Below are 16,798 nucleotides of genomic sequence, written 5' to 3'. Positions count from 1 at the left end.
TGAATTTTTTTTTAAACTTTGATTTGTTCTTTTAGGCTGCCTGAGAGGCAATTTTTTATAGGATAAGTCTGGTAATATTCTGAATGTTTGTTGTTGTTCACGAATCCCATTAAAAGATGAAAACCAACAATGAACTGATCCTACTAACAAGCATTGATTGCATAGCCAAAGCCTCATTAATCTTCTGTGTCACACACCTCCACTGTTGCCCAACAATACTAACGGTCTATATCAATGATAACATGAACTTGGTAACATGCTCATAGTAACAATATTAGCATGCTGGTGGTAAGCAGGTATAATGTTTACAGTGTTCACCATATTGGTTTAGAGTGTTAGCATGCTAACATTTACTTATTAGCACTAAACCCAAAGTACAGTTGTGAGGCTGATGGGACTGTTTTGCAGGTGTTTCTCTGGGAACCATGAATGTCCACACAAAATTTCATGGCAATCCACTAATTGTTGAGACATTTCAGTCTGGACCAAAGTGGTGGACTGACTGACCAATCAATGGCTATTGCCAAATTTGTATTAATCCACAGCTAAAAATAGTCAACAAATGTTCTATTTTTGTTTGCTAAAAACTACAGTAGGAAAATGTTCAGCCTTTTTCATAAATTAAAATATATATTTGTGTGCTGCTTCTAAGATGTATGTTTTGGCAGGAGCCAAAAGGCAGAGGACTGAGTGCCATAGACAGGGTATTGTAGAAGAATTGAGACCTTGACTAACACATTGTTGGCTTTGGTCTTTCCATGGGGTTTGCCGATGACAGCAAAAATATAGGGTATTGTAAACCTTATCCTTTAAAGGTCACTTCAGTTAACACCATACAATGGGAAGACCAAGATTTTCCTGCATGCGTTATTTTCTTTGCCTGACAGTTACAAATTCCTATACAGCCATTTCTCATTTTACACCAAAAAAAATCTACTGAAAGTAATAACATAAATATTGTGGAAATTGTAGTTTTTTTCTTGAATGGTTTTGGTTGTTGTGCCATGAGCAACATGCTTCTTTGCATCATGTACACATAATCAAACACACACAAACACACACACACACACACACACACACACACACACACACACACACACACACACACACATATATATATATATATATATATATATATATATATATATATATATATATATATATATATATATATATATATATATATATATATATATATATATATATATGTTCTCATAGCCGGGTCATTTTCAGTATCTTTAACTCAATCTTTATCTCATTTTCTACCTCTTTTTCTGCACTCATTGCAGGGTTATCATACACCTCTGTGTCTGGCTTCTTGTTCTTTTCCACAGAATCTTTCGCTCTGTGTTCTAAGTCCTCAGCAGCAACTTGGCAGCATTTGCAGCAGCAACAGCATTTAGCAGTAATCACACCAACGACTTTGTCCCAAGGAGCCAAGGAGTGCGCCCAGAGAGGGAGGAAATCCCAGGATCGCAGCACTGCAGGCAAACACCCAGGTTTCCGTTTCTGCAACACATTGATCACCATGATGATGATCAATATGATGACTAGAGGTACACCCACACCTACCAGTACCTGCCAGCCTGCCAGTGACAAACTGAAGACGAAGAGCGGTAAAAGGAAGAAGCAGCAGATGATGTAGACAGCAGCAAACCAGCGGTAGGTGGCAGTGATGTTGCCCAGACCTTTAGCCAGCCGGATAGGAATGCGGGTGAAGGGGATAGGATACCACAGAATGATGCCAGAGATGTTGAACAGGAAGTGCACAAGGGCAATCTGGAACAAATTTTTTTTTTTATTTAATTATAATAAAATTCAATTAATGAATTACTTATAAATAATTTAAATTCTATCAATTTAAACCTACAGATCTTATATCCCTGAACACTAAAAATAAATTAATATTAAACATTTCAAAAGCCAATCTGGCCACTCTGGTCCTTCTACATGTGTGAGCATTTTTGTGTGGATTACTGACCTGTAGAGAGTTAGCCAGTGTGTCTCCTGGACTAGCCATGGCTGCCAGAATGGCTGTGGTGGTTGTGCCAATGTTTGAACCCAGAGACAAAGGGTATGCTCTCTCAATGCTGATGACACCAATACCTATTCAAACAAAAGAGACACTGGCTGAAATACACATCCTCATACACAGAAACACATTTACACTTCCTATGTCCCTCTAGTTACCTTCAGTTACTGTAAATTTATTATCAATGCTCACTAATAGTGGATAAAAAAAACAACAAGAAAATAATGTAAGTGAAGTGTGTGTGTGTTCCTTTAATCAACCTATATTCTGTGATATAGGTAATGAATGAAATAAATGGATGGTGGGAAGGATGATTGACCTCACCAACAAGTGGAGTAATAGCAGAGGTGAAAACCGAACTGCTCTGCACGATGAAGGTCATTCCAGCTCCGACTAAAATGGCGATGTAACCAGTGACCCAACCAAATGGAAATGGGAAATCTGCAGACACACAAACAGACACACATATGCAAATGTCCACACAATATTTATGTGTTACTAACCAATGCAATTGCATCACATTTACTGTATTTGTGTATACAGCATGCAGTACTGCTTACCGGTGTTGAGGATCCTCTTGATGACTCCAGCCACCTGTCCCTTCAGCATGGAGTTGAGCAGCTTGACGATGAGGACCAGGCAGGAGCAGAGCACCAGCAGAGAGAGAGCCAGCAAGATCAGACCCACCGCAAGGTCAGGCAGATTTACATCTACAAAGAGGTGTTTACCTGAGGACACATGGGACATACACACCTGATATTTCTGCATCAATCATGACAAAATATAGATAAGCAGGTGATGACTTGTATCCTCTGTTTAAAAAAAAAAAAACTTCAATCACTGAGTTTGAAAAACTCCACAGCCACCTGAAAAACATAGATTCATATATATTATTAGTTTATAAGTTGTTATGATTGAGGAGTTGCTAGATGACCCACTCCACTATGTTCCCTACCATTTTGTTAAATCTGCTGTTCACACAGCTGTCTTCTGCTTCTGGAAATGTGTTCAATAATCCTGCAGTGTGTAAAACCCAAACTAAAAGACGCTAAAAAGCTCCATCAAGGAAAGGATGGTATTACTATAACTGTATAGTTAAGTGGCATAGTGTGTTTAAAACACTTTTATGTCATGTGAAAAGAGGCCATCTACCTGCTATCACGATTAACATATACTGTGTGGCTCACCCTTTTTTAAAGTCAGTGTGGCAAAAAACTCAAGTTGAAGTTGAACATAAATTCTGAGAACTGTGGTCTTACATTTCTGGATGTTATATGTTTCAGAAATGTTTTTCAGTGTGAAGGTGTAGTTGCCATCAACCCAGCAGAGAGACGGAGAGGTGCAGTTCTCTGGACCAGGAACTGTAACGTTCATTAAGGTCTGAAACACAGTGGAAATTTGACAATAAAGAACTGAATTTCAGTGGTTTTGAGTATTTGTAGGTGGCTGACATGTTTTGGACTTACTGTGTTGGTGAAGGTTTGACACCATGTCTTGATGAGACTCTTATTCCGGGCTTCTGGGTCTCCAGTGGCAATCTCACTAAGGACTGACTCATCCAGCTAAGTCAAAGGAAAAGTGAAAGAAAAGCTATTTAGTCAGCTGAGCACACTGCCACTGACACCAGTCTTACCAGAGGTGGTCATTTCATATGCTGTGAGATGAAAGAATTCACCCTCATTGTTGGTGAATGGTTTAACAGGCTCAGCTCTGACTTCTGAATAACTTCTGTCCACTGAAGGAGGCACACCCAAAACATCTTTTTGCATTTTTCTGAACTTAGAGATTGGTAACACAAATGCCAAATATTTTTAATTTCAGCCTAAAGCTTCTACCACTATGTGCCTTACAACACAATGCTGTACTAAACAGTCTGTCTACATCATATTAATTTTGAATGCTATTTTGATTCTTTGTAAAAGATTACATGTAACATAATTTATGATGATGAATGGTTTTTAGTGAAAGGTTTGATCCAGACATAACATTCTGTGTACAAGGCTCCTTGCAACAACATTACTGCTTATTGTACTTCACTCTGGATATTGGTGTCAGTTAAATGACATTTTACCTGTATGATTGACTCGGTGAGGACATCAGTGATCACATTTAACAGGTCTGGGGCCTCTCCACTCTGGATGTTAAATGAGTCGATGATGAGCTTGGTGACCACGTACAAATAACCAGTGGCGACCTCCAGAGGCAGCAGCACTAACACAGACAGCCAGTTGAAGAAGTCGTGCACCGTAGCCCCTGCAAAAGCCCTGGGTGCATTATGAAAGGAGGTAGATAAATGCAAAGTAAAATGACCTTCGATCTTTTTAATGGGAGCTTCATATCACTGCTGTCCAGGGAAATTTCATCTACTTCTTAGGGCTGATTAAACCCATTAGAGCTCATGGCCGCAATGTTTTCTTCCCTTTCTTTACAAGTTGATATATTTTTCTCAGACAGCGATGAAAGTACGTTTTGTTACTTGAAAGTTGAACTCACTGAGTGTCCTTTTTCTGATGCACATGATCTTGGAATTTGTCACCGTTGTTACTTAGTGTTTTGAGTAACAAATTTATGGGTCTATTTAACTGATTACTACAGCAGTAAAACATTCATTCATCCGGGTCATGAATTAGATACTGTTTCAGAATGTGAATAGGTAGCATTTGCTCAGATTAGCTGTGCTTATTCATGGAATTCACAGAAGAACACAGTGTTCTTGAGATGTTTTCGTGGCCTTTCTGAACTGCACAGGAAAATGATTACCTCCGAAAGGTGCTGCGGTCACCAGCCTGCGTCATTGCAACTAGTGTGTTGGTGACGGAGGTCCCGATGTTGGTGCCCATGATGATAGGAACAGCCAGCTGCACCGTCAACACTGCCAAAGCACACAGGCTTCCTTCATCATTCCACTCCTCCATACCACCACCACCACCACCACCATCATCATCATCATCATCATCATCATCATCATCATTCATGTATACTGTATGTTTTCTGTGACATGGATGTGTTATCTGTTTGTGTGTGTGTGTGTGTAATGCGAAGCCTCATATATATTTTTAATATTTAATATTATATATTAAACAATATTTTGGTGCAATAATAACAACAGTATTCTTAACAGTACAGTTTTTTTCTTGTGCAATATTTATACAAACAGTGTAATACTCCTATTGGAGTTGTTAGCATTTCTTTTTCATGATATTCATGATGTAGGACATAATTACACCGCTATGCATTTCATTTCATTTTATGGTTATTCTGTATATTCTATATTTAATTTTCTAAGCTTATTTGTTACTTACTTTATATTTTTCTTTATATTTTTTCTTGTGAAATGTCATGTTATTTATGTTTATGCTGCTGTAACAACTAAATTTCCCTCTGGGGATCAATAAAGTATTATCTTATCTTATCTTATCTTATCTTATCTCATACTCACATCCAGAGGAGACCATGCTGACAACTATGGAGGAGGAAGTGGACGAGCTCTGCACCAGCAGAGTGACCAGAACACCGATGACCAGACCAGCCAGCGGGTTGGACAAAACTGAGTTGTCCTGGAAGATGTCACCTGCCGCTTTACCTGGACGAGGTGATTATATGCATGTATAGAAGACAAATCACAGAGTACCACTGATCTGTAAATGGCCAGTATGAACAGAAGGAATGATTACAGCCACCAAAACCTGTAGCAATGTTTATAAGGGCTAGAAACTACTGTTTAAAGACAGACATAAAAAACTGTGAACCTGTCCTTTACTGTTACTTGCTCTACTTACAGTTTTTCCTACTATGACCAGTCAAAATGTCTGGTGTGATGCATGGCCTATAGCATCGTGAGACCCACACATGAATTCAGACGCATGTTAGTGTGTTTTACCTCCAACAAGCTGGAAAGCTGAGCTGAGGATGTCGAGGGAGCAGATGAACATGTAGAGGAAACCAAGCAGCAGGACCAACTTCCCTATGGACACCAGCACCCTCAGCACCTTCCCTTTGGTATCCAGAGCTGACAGAGTAAAATTTAAAGATTTATTCAGCATTTTCTGTAAGGGATATTTTCATAGTTTCATTTGTTATAGCAGGGAAAAAAAGGTGTAATTATAAACCATTAACAACGGCTCTGTTCCATTTAAATGAATCAGTGTGACTGTACAATGCAGTCCTTCAGTCCTTGTTCATATTTTTAATTACACCTGTGGTTTTCCTGCTGCTACTTGTCAAAATGTGGGAATTTTATTATCAAAGGGATCCAAAACTTGATAGAAAGTATAAACCACAAATTGACATGTTACTTATCCCTGGCACACTGCTCACATCAACTCCTCTTGCAGATGAAAAAATTATTCTATTTGAGAGAAAGATTATTCTATTTGAAAATTGCTGTTTATATAATCATAACTACATACTATTGCATTAGTGTTGGATTATTCACTCTTGCGGTAAAGTGCATTTCAACTTTTAGAGTTGTTGACTACACTGAACAGGGACTTTGCCTCACCTCACCTTACGTTTGATATCCGGTTTACAGTCTGCTGGCAAAGATCCAGCTGTCTGCCTGGCTACCATCTGGATCATATCCATTATTATTTATGACCTCTGCGCTTTCTAGATACTCACATCAATCAAACACAGATTACGCTGAATTATTGTTCTTCAAATGAGGCAATGATATCTTGGAAGTTCAACTAGCTGCAGTGTGTATAGAAAGTGTTCACCGCCTTTGGAAGTTTGCATATTTTTTTGTTTAACAACATTGAATCAAAACTGACTTCATGTGACTTTTTTGACACAGACGTCAACAGAAAAAAATCCCTTCAATGTCAAAGTGAAAAATTATTATTATTAAGTGATCTAAATTAATTAAAAATATAACACCCTTTTTCTTTGATAGGACACACTTTAGTGTGGTTTGGAAGTCACAACATTAGTTAAATCACCTGTGTGTGTAGTCAAGGGGTTTTAATTGTTTGTGGTATAAATACACCCACGTCAGGAAGGGTCATGAAGGCAAAGGAACAACAGCTCAGCTAAAAAGCCATATTAAATCTACTTTGCTTTAATATTATTATACAACAAAACACAATAACTTCCAAGAGAGGTGAAAACTTCAACATTTCAACAATGAGTTACTCCACCAGACATGCTGTGACTGTCTTAATGTATGTGAAAAACAATGGAATTTCCAGCTCCTGTGTGATTGTGTAACAATGTCATATGGGACACGTTATCATATCTACAGTAGATCACATATAATTTATTAGTAAGTGTATTAGTCACTGCCCATGCATATCTAATCATGACTGTGACTGTCTTAATGTATGTGAAAAACAATGGAATTTCCAGCTCCTGTGTGATTGTGTAACAATGTCATATGGGACACGTTATCATATCTACAGTAGATCACATATAATTTATTAGTAAGTGTATTAGTCACTGCCCATGCATATCTAATCATGACACAAAAGTACTAATAATAATGTTACAGAAGTACATAACAAGTCTCTACCTGACCATGGGACCCCAGTGTCCTTTAGCTCTGGCAGGTCCCACGGGTCTGCATCCCCAGGCTCCTCCTCAATCAAAGCTACAGTGGAATGTGCAGGACTCGCTTTGACCTCTAAGACAGAGTCAGACAAAGTCTGAATACATTTACTGTCCTTTTTGTACAGATATATACAGTGCATATATACAGTATATACATATGACTGCCACATAAATTCATTAGTGCTCTTCTGTTGGATTTCATACAATATGAAAAATACCTTGACTTTTATTTCCATGTTTCTCATCATGGTCTTCCTTGCATTTGTTTTGAGGAGCCATTGGCTGAAAAAAAGAGAGAGGAAATACAACATTATATTAGGATTTAATTAAAAATGCTATATATTTGTTGTAGGAAAGGATTACTTCTCAGGTTTTGTCAGTTTTGTTAGGTCACAGAGGATTGTTTCTAGGAACTGTATGTACATAAAAGTCTCAGGATGAGGTCTCCGTGTTTTCAGGTAAATTTCTCATTTTGTTGAATGCCTTATAAAGCACTGCAGTCAAATCAAATACACAACACAATGGCATTTTGAATTTTACAGAAATCCTCTGTCACTTTTCTTTAATCTCTAATCAGCTGTTTTGTGTACAAACAATTCCCAAAATCACATTTACAGTCACTTTGACTATCAGGACATCAGGATCAGAAATATCGCTCTCTCACACACACACTTTCCCTCACATGCCACAGTATTGATCTTATTATCACATGGTGGAGCTGCAGTAAAATTCCATTCACACAACAGTAGGACACACAGGAAAAGTTACAAGCCAAATCGATATTAACAATATGTTTCACATTGAGATATGTTTTATCGATTTGTTTTTTGAAAGTATCAACTACTGGTAAAATTCCCTTACATGCAAATGTACTGTTATTTTATTATTGTATTTATGTACATTATTGTTAAATTTCATGTATCTTGAGGCGCATGGGCTCTTGATTTTATTCAAACTAAAAAAAAAAAAAAAAAAATCTTAAATTGATATTCCAACATTTTCTGGCGACAGTAGTAATAAGGCAGGCAGACTGAACAAAGCCATGCTTGTCCTCACCTGTGGCAGGCGTAGCGAGTCCATGCTCTGTATGTGCTGAGCTCACCTGGGCTTCAGGTGTAGAAGTGCTGCCTCCGTGCAGGTAGAGTGGAACAGTGGGGGTGGAGGGGTGGGGGTTCCGTGGAGGGCGGCAGGGCAAGTGATGTGCCGCCTTCACATCACCAGGAACACTACCATCTCATAGATAAGCTGAACACACCTTCAAAATCTTGATTACTCTTACATGACACTGTTGTAATCTCTCTGTAAGATGTGTCGCAACATCCAACTCACATTGTACCTGATAAGTCTTGAGCTGGTGGTATCTATCTTCACCAGCACATCTACACCTGCTGTACACCTTACCTAAACCTTACCTGTCTGATTTGCAAATGTTTCCATTCATTCAGTGCTCTGAAAAAAAAATCTGTATTATCTACCTGTCAACTAATACTCTGCTCCATCTGTCATGCACAGGCCTCAGAAGTGATGATAGCTCCAGCTGGTGGACCCTGAGATTATTCATATGAGAGGAGTGGCAGAGAGGATGGCTCCCTGGCAAAGGTTTATCCCACTAACAGATAGCCCACATGTGGGAGGTGTGGGGGTGGGGTACAGGAAGTGTGTTGTTCAGGCACCACTTGACTTCATGTGTGTGTGTGTTCTATATTTGGAGCACAATGATATATATTTATTTGTAGCAGTCTATTGATTTTCTTAATACAGCTACCCATTGGTCAATACTTCAAAATATCAATGACCTAAGTTTAGGCCTATAAAACTGTTGATGATGGCAGAGAGAACTTAGAGGAGAAAAGTCAGCCTAGGCCGTACCGATGCACTGAATTTCCATCGCAGTTGTGACCTGACAGGAGTTAAACCAGGACAGGAGGGGAATCCTACATCCTCTCTGACAGTCCTCTCTCTCTCTCTCTCTCTCTCTCTCTCTCTCTCTCTCTCTCTCTCTCTCTCTCTCTCTGCCTCAGAGGCATACAGACACAGTCCACCACCACTGCACTTTTAAATCCAGATGCAAAAGTGCCCCTTGTCAAACTTCATGTACCCTGGGCATGTCCCCTCTATGTTTCATTTTATCCTAATATACACTCTGTTACTTTTACTGGGCACACTGGTCTAAAACTAATGCAGCTTAATTCAGAAGCCCTGAAATAAAACTACTTTCATAAAGGTTTTAGTGAAATTGTTTCAGAGAGGTGCTGATTCAGCTGTACCATTCACAATTTGTGTTGCTCTTGAATTGTATTTCATTATAACAAGATTTTGTGCATAACCTTCATACCAGTGAGGGAAGGCAAAAATAACAGAAACACCTTTCATTATTAAATAATACAATGTAGCTCACATGTACCTTACAAACTGGCCACTCAGTATGTTTATTTATAGGAAGTAGTGCAGATTAATCAGCATGGATATTTTGAAAACATCCATGTAAACTTTAATCTTCACCCATGTGCCAAGATATCACAGCAGAGGGGTACTTGGGGGACCCAAGAGCCCGTCTGGTGAGTTCAAGTGCCCCCACAATGACCTGATGACCCTCACATGCCACTATTGATTGTCCAGGGTTACCCTCTGCAGGCCCAATGCACCCAAGTATCCATCTATTTGGCCCCAAAGTGCTTCTGGGATCAGCCCAAGTGCCCTGCTGCTCTGGTATGTCCTTGGCATACCAAAAACAAACCTTAACCCTTCGGAGGAGGTACTCATGTCATGCACACCAGCACAGAGCAGACACAAATGATTTTTTTAGTCTGGTCTCTCCTCTCATGTCATGTTGCCAGTAAAGATGAATGGATGATAACTGGGGCAACAAAGGGGGAAAAAGTACACCTCTATTTTTAGGCTTATCAATAAATGTTAGACTATTGATTGTGATCTTGTCTCGCCCATCTGTCTCTTCCTCCCTGGAGCTGCTTTGGAAAAACAGATGTACTCTATCTTGAATCCTGAGCTTTACTGAATTTTGAATACAAGAATTAAAGATTTTTCTTAACTCTTACATGCAACCGCATGTAAGAGGCAATCGAAATCTTCATTGTAAAACAATGTAAAACTGTTGCAAGTGCAACAGCATCACCTAGGCACCATGCAGCGCTATTACAACACCGTATCATTCTGTTCTTACTGACAACTTCTTAACATCTGACGCATACAAATAACCCAGCTCATTGTATTTTGACTCAGGGAAGCTTGTTGTACTACGTGGATACAGTCAGCACTTTTCTTTCTGAGCATCACACAGCTGGAATACATCCTAATGGTTCCTTGTAAGATCATGTTTTTGTAAGTTTTATAAGATGTTGTATGTGTATTGTACATAGGTTTAAGTATAAGCAGATGTGGAGTAAGTAAAGAGATCCTTTTCGCAAGTAAAAGTATGACTACAACACTGTAAAGAGCTCCATTACAAGTTAAAGTGCTGAAAACAAAATCCTGCTTAATTAAAAGCACAGAAATATCATCATCAAAATGTACTCAAAGACTGATGTATCAGAAGTTCTCGTTCTGCAGTCTCCTGTGCCTGATACATAACTCAATCAGATTGTGAATTCTGATGCATCAGTGTGTGAGCAGCATTTTACTGTTGCAGCTGTTACAGATGGAGCTAATTTAACTACTTTATATACAGTAAGGTAGTTTACCCCAGTGGTTCCCAGCTTAGGGATCGGCCCCTTCAAAAATAAAGATAAATCTGAGGAGTTGTGAGTTGATTAAAAAACAAAGTCAGAAGGGTATCTTGTAACTACAGCTGTCAGATAAGTGCAGAGCAGTAAAAGGTACAATATTTCCTTCTGAAATGTGGTGGAGTAGAAATACAAACTGGCATAAAATGAAAACACTCCAGTAAAGTACAAGTACCTCAAAATTGTACTTGAGTAAATGAACTAGGCTACTCACCACCACTGGGTATAAGATCTAGCGTGTACAATAATATTAAAGTTAAAAACAAATGATGTAGTAATAGTTCAAAAAGCCAATTATTCAAGCATAATACTGGAATTATTTGCCATTATTTGTACAACCAGTAGAGGACGCAGGTCGGCTTTTTAATGCCTTTACAAAATAAAATATCCTGCTTAAAGCTCAACTGCCTAACTTATGTGCTCTTTAGAAATTTGCTCAGCAATAAAACAGAAATGTGTGATTTATTTTTAAATAAAACGTATTTGCCCTGTTTATTCTTTATGTGTATTCACTAATAAGCATACATGATAACAACGCCACCTTTCTCAGCTCGTGTAACCTACAAATGCCGCTGTTGTTTTTGAACTTCCGGGTTATGTCAGTGTGTTAACTGGAGCAATGACATTGTACCAAACACTAAAGAACTCAGACTGAGGAATGGCTTACACTTATTCATTTCGCATGCTTTGAAAGTTGACCTTAGCACTGTCAAAATGTCATCCGGCACGACGGGTTTTTCGGAGGAGCAGCCGCGCAGAAGAGCTCAGGTAAACACGCAGATAAAGCTCGCATTACCTAACACGATGCTAACGTGTTAGCCGACTTAGCGTCAACTTCAGGAGAAGAGCAGATACTGACGGGCTCATTAAGAAACGACGCGTGTCGTTGCCTGCTGTTTTAATCGTATTAGGTTGTCTGTAAGACTGGGCCGTCTGTGTGGCTCGCCAAATAGTCTAGTGCCTGTTATACGACGAACTTTAATACTAAGAGATGTGCATGTGTGTGTTCATTTGAAGGCTCCAATGGGCATGGACTACATCCCCACAGAGGAGGAGAGGAGGGTGTTTAGAGAGTGCAACCAGGAGAGCTTTTGGTACAGGTGTAAGTTTATGTCTTGCACATACACGTCAGATTTTTTTTTAAGGGTGTAAGGAGGAAAAATGTTTCTTTGACAGATCTGTATCGAGTCATTGACTTCAACATGTTTCCTTCACAGCGGTGCCCTTCTCTGTGGTCAGCATGGCTGTCACTCAAGCCCTTGTTGCCAGAGGTAATACTATGCATAATGCAGAGGACTAATGAAAATATCAGTAAAACAGATATAAACACAAATCTTGAACTTTAAATTGACCCTGTTCTGTTTAAAATTTGTAGGGACCCTGTCTTCATCACCAAGATTTGGATCGCTACCCAAAGTGGTCTGTAAGTCCATGAATATTAAAGCTGGGAGATATACACACACACTCAAATGCTTCACGATAACGGGTAGAGTAACCATTAGAAACACCTAACTTTAAGACTTTGAACACACCACAAACTACAGCCTCTAAAATGACCACAAACTTGAATCAGCACCTCTCCAAAACTGTTTCAAAGTGAAAATCATAACCTTCCTGCTGGTAGGATTTATTTAAGCCTGCTGCTGGAGAGTAGATATCTTTAAGGCTGCATTATAGTTATGCAATTTCTGAGCTTATTTTCACCCTTCTAGCTGTGTGAAATTAACAGTGTCTATACCTCTTTAGCTACAGGACAGTATCATACTTACATTACTAACAGAATTTTTTCACAATTATTATTTCACCTGCCCTTAGTTGAAATTAAGTATTATATTAAAGAGCAAATGATCATTGCCAAAACAATTTTGCATCTTTCCTACTGAGGTACTAAACTAAAAAGATATTTTAAAATTTTTCACATACTGAATTTCTAATGGCTGTCTCTTTTAGTAAAGATTCACCCATCACTGGTATGGGTAATTATTTATTTGTTTGTCTCTCCAGTTGCTGGCTTCTGTGGCTACCTAGCTGGGAAGATGTCGTACATGAAGACATGCCAGGAGAAGTTCAAGAGGTTGGAGAACTCCCCTCTGGGAGAAGCCCTCAGACAGAGGACAGGACTCCCTCAACAGTAGTGAGTACCACATGCACTTGAGTGTATTACTGCATATTTTTATCAACCGACTACCCCTTTACCATTTTTTTTTTTTGCTCTACAGTTCCAAGGGTCCTCAGTCAGAGCTGAGTGACTCAGACGCCCAGTCATCTGACCCCATGTTCCAGCCAACAGAAACCCCAAGCCAGATGCCCAGCTACACCAGAGATTATGAATATGGCTTCAGGCCAGAGCCACCCATGCCAGTAGACAGAGCAGATGACTTCAACGCGCCAGGTACCACAGTTAACCAGTTAGTAAAGCTCTCAAATGACAAACCATGGGGAAATGATGAATATCTAGCAACTGACTGAATATATGTTTGCTTGTTTCTTAAACTGATGTCAGTGTCCAGTATTTTTAATCCACACCGAGCACAGTGAAAAACATCCATCACAGTTTCTCAAAGCCCAAGCCGATGTCTTCAAATGTCTTGTTTTTGTCCAATAAACAGTATAAAATACAAAGATACTCATTCCAGCATAATGTTAAGACTTTTTGAAAGCTGGAACCATCAAATATTTGGCAGCTTTACTTGGACAAATTATTTAAATGATTAGTCAAAAAAATCAAAATAGTTGCTGATTAATCTTCTGTCAACCAACTAATCAGTGCAGCTCAAGGTTTGTGCAGCAGTAGTCAAATGTCTTCTTTCCAGTAATGAACATTAAAAAATGAAATTAAAAAATGATTAAAAGGGAATTATTATATGGTTGGATATGCAGAGAAATCTGATTAATTCTAACCAATGTGTGGGAATAAATAAAGTCTAGCGCTTTACCATTTCACTTCACCACATTTGTCCTGTACTGGATTGATCCTGATCTGGATCAGCCCTTCCTCTTTTCTAACCAAGATGGAGTAATCTGTCTCTCTGTCCCCGGTCACCATCAACTTCAGTCCAGTCATATGTGGAAGAGGAGGAGCCCCGGAGGAAGCCTATCCTCTATGAGGACCTGAGGCTCAAAAACAGAGAAAACTACGAGGTCACACTCACCCAGAAGGCCGAGACATTGCTCAAACCAGCCCCTGAGAAGGAGCGAGAAAGACCCAAGAAAGAGGGTAAGCTGCTACTGCAGAGATGTGTAAAACACTTAGGAAAGTTAGGAAAAGTTGAGGGCTGATATTCAAGTACATCTGTTGTCTTTTAATTGATCTGTGAAAACAGACTTCTTCCTTTCTCTCTTACATTACAGTGAAGAAGAACATCTACGGAGATACCTGGGAGGAATGAGTCCTTGTTTGAGCTTAAAATGTGATGTGTACACTGGCATCACTGACACTGCAATACGTAGACAGCTCAGTCGCCTTTTTGCTCAAGTGTGACTGAGCCTCAGGTGTCATGAAGCTGTACAAGTTTCTGTGAGTCAATTAAACAAACTGCTTGAAAACTAAAACTGTCTCTGTCTGTGCTTAAATGCTGTTTGTGCATTGATTTAATTTGTTTTTTTATGCTTTATAGATATTTATTTGTAGAAATAAGAAACAAATAATACAAAAGACACTGTTTTAGCTCAAGTACAAAAGTCACCCATAACATTTTAACATTCAGAGAAATGACATTTGATTATTCAAGAAGGTAGAGACCCCACAAAAAGAAGCCCAAAATCATCTTGTCAGCTGCCAGTTTGCGTCTCTGCCAAGTATTTGGCATTGTACTCCACACAATTAAATGACAAGAGATGTGGTAGGCGTACCATTACTACAGTTTAGGAGTGGCAGATAACGCAGTACTAATAGAATGAGAATATCTGCCTATTAGTTGGAGTGTTGTAAAGCAGTCAAGGAGATGAACATAAACTAAAGCTGTCCATGACTATGAGCATGGTGGCTGTGGTTGCAGCTGTGGCCATGACTTAGCCCAAAGCTCTGCGTTGATCCATGTCCATGAGGATGGAGAGGTGGTGTGGGACCAGACAAAGCACTGGTTGAGTTCGGCCAGCCTTCATGCATGCCATGCATGGCTGGAGTATCAGCAGCATTAATGCTGGATAATGGAGCATAAGCCTGGACTGGGTAGGACCCAGGTGTTGGATTTATTTGTGGAAGCAGGGTCTTCCTCCTCTCCTCTGTGGAAGCAGGGACAAACACAACACTACTGATGCTCCTCAAAAATCTGAAAGGCATCATCTTCTCCAGAACGCCAGCCCTGGCCTCAGACATCTCCAGAAGAGAGAACCATCCTTTGCCATACATCCACCCAATCAGGATGGCAATGACATTACAAGGGAGCACACAGTGAGGAATGAGGGCAGTGGTGATTATGAGAAACAGCCAGGGGAGAGCCATGGTGGGGAAACTGACTCCACACAGGAATCCTTTAGTCATCTTTGTGTGCATGGTGGTCAGAGCCACACAGGCCAGGGCTACAGGAACCAGACCCTCTGTGTGACTCTGGCTGCTGTCACTCTGCAGAAGGTCCAGGAAGCTGTAAAACAAGCCCGTGGTGGTGGACAGCAGGAGGAACAAGAACAGGAAACGGACTGTACCGATACCTTTCTCCAAGCTGCCGCTGAGAAACACCAGAGCTGTGATGTTCAGGAGAAGCTGGGCAAAGGTTCTGTGATAAAAAGGGTGCACAAGAAGCCTGTGGACGTGTCCATTTTGAAAAACAGTTGCCCCAACGCTGAAGACCCCCTGCGTTAAGTTGAAGTACGTTTGGATACCAAACAAAACACACGATAAAAGGACCACTGTGAAAATCCCGCTGGTGAGGACAGGAACCGCGTCTTTGAAGACTTGCAACAGCATTTTAAAATAATCCGTTCGTGTCATTTTTCCCCCCAAACAACTTCGGTCTTCCACAGCTAACAAACTAATGCTAAAGTAAACCAGGAACTCACCAAACCAACTGTGGTTCCATTGTGTCCACGCTTCTTAAACAGAAAGTACTGCCTTGTCCGGGTGACTGTAAACTTCTCGGGCTGATTCAATGCTCGATAAATAAGGTTTCACGGTCACAGATTAAACATTTTTAAACGGCAGCACGTACAAGACTGTTGTTCAATCGCTTCTTTCAAAATTACAGGTAGACTCAGGCTAGCTAGAGTGTTCTTCTGGCCAAACTTTTCAAAATAAAACATGTATCGAGTAACTGGCATATTTTTTGATTTAACGACGCTGTCTTGAACTGCGTATATGAATTGATGCATCTACACATATAAGCTGAATATGAGTCAGAACTGCAAAACCCAGATATCTATAGCCTGTTTGTTTCAGAGGAAAGCTCAATGTCACTTTTTGCCAACATTGGTGTCGTATTTTGAAGGAAAGATTGGTCAGCTTCCGGTTTTTTTTATTATTAGCAGAAAATAATAGTAGTAC

General features: G+C 39.7%; 3 protein-coding genes across 4 annotated transcripts; 1 reads left to right on the top strand and 2 right to left on the bottom strand.

The window, feature by feature from the left end:
* Positions 1–1,212: 1,212 nt before the first annotated feature.
* Positions 1,213–7,987, bottom strand: slc34a2a (solute carrier family 34 member 2a). Its single transcript, XM_041036015.1, has 12 exons — positions 7,798–7,987; positions 7,542–7,652; positions 5,913–6,041; positions 5,472–5,615; positions 4,793–4,904; positions 4,104–4,296; positions 3,499–3,594; positions 3,292–3,412; positions 2,593–2,760; positions 2,357–2,473; positions 1,982–2,106; positions 1,213–1,779 (listed from the first exon to the last, which is right to left on the bottom strand). Exons 1-12 carry the CDS (start codon positions 7,856–7,858, stop codon positions 1,213–1,215), a joined length of 1,944 nt encoding a protein of 647 aa, XP_040891949.1. The 5' UTR covers positions 7,859–7,987.
* Positions 7,988–11,911: 3,924 nt separating this feature from the next.
* On the top strand, positions 11,912–14,854 carry LOC121180249 (OCIA domain-containing protein 1). 2 transcript variants are annotated; one of them, XM_041035481.1, is made up of 8 exons: positions 11,912–12,087; positions 12,337–12,421; positions 12,537–12,590; positions 12,695–12,742; positions 13,324–13,453; positions 13,539–13,711; positions 14,375–14,536; positions 14,671–14,854. In XM_041035481.1, the coding sequence occupies exons 1-8, from the start codon at positions 12,034–12,036 to the stop codon at positions 14,706–14,708; spliced, it is 744 nt and encodes a 247-aa protein (XP_040891415.1). In that variant the 5' UTR covers positions 11,912–12,033; the 3' UTR covers positions 14,709–14,854. The 2 variants fall into 2 exon arrangements, with proteins under 2 accessions (XP_040891415.1, XP_040891414.1); XM_041035480.1 differs by having other exon boundaries at positions 14,369–14,536.
* Positions 14,855–14,864: 10 nt separating this feature from the next.
* Positions 14,865–16,508, bottom strand: rhbdd2 (rhomboid domain containing 2). The gene has a single exon (XM_041035478.1). It carries the CDS (start codon positions 16,247–16,249, stop codon positions 15,275–15,277), a length of 975 nt encoding a protein of 324 aa, XP_040891412.1. The 5' UTR covers positions 16,250–16,508; the 3' UTR covers positions 14,865–15,274.
* Between the last annotated feature and the right edge of the window lie 290 nt (positions 16,509–16,798).

Source organism: Toxotes jaculatrix, chromosome 4 (genome assembly GCF_017976425.1).
Source record: "Toxotes jaculatrix isolate fToxJac2 chromosome 4, fToxJac2.pri, whole genome shotgun sequence".
Taxonomy (NCBI): domain Eukaryota; kingdom Metazoa; phylum Chordata; class Actinopteri; family Toxotidae; genus Toxotes; species Toxotes jaculatrix.
Note: the sequence above shows the minus strand (reverse complement) of the source record. Positions and strands in the feature narration are given on the sequence as shown.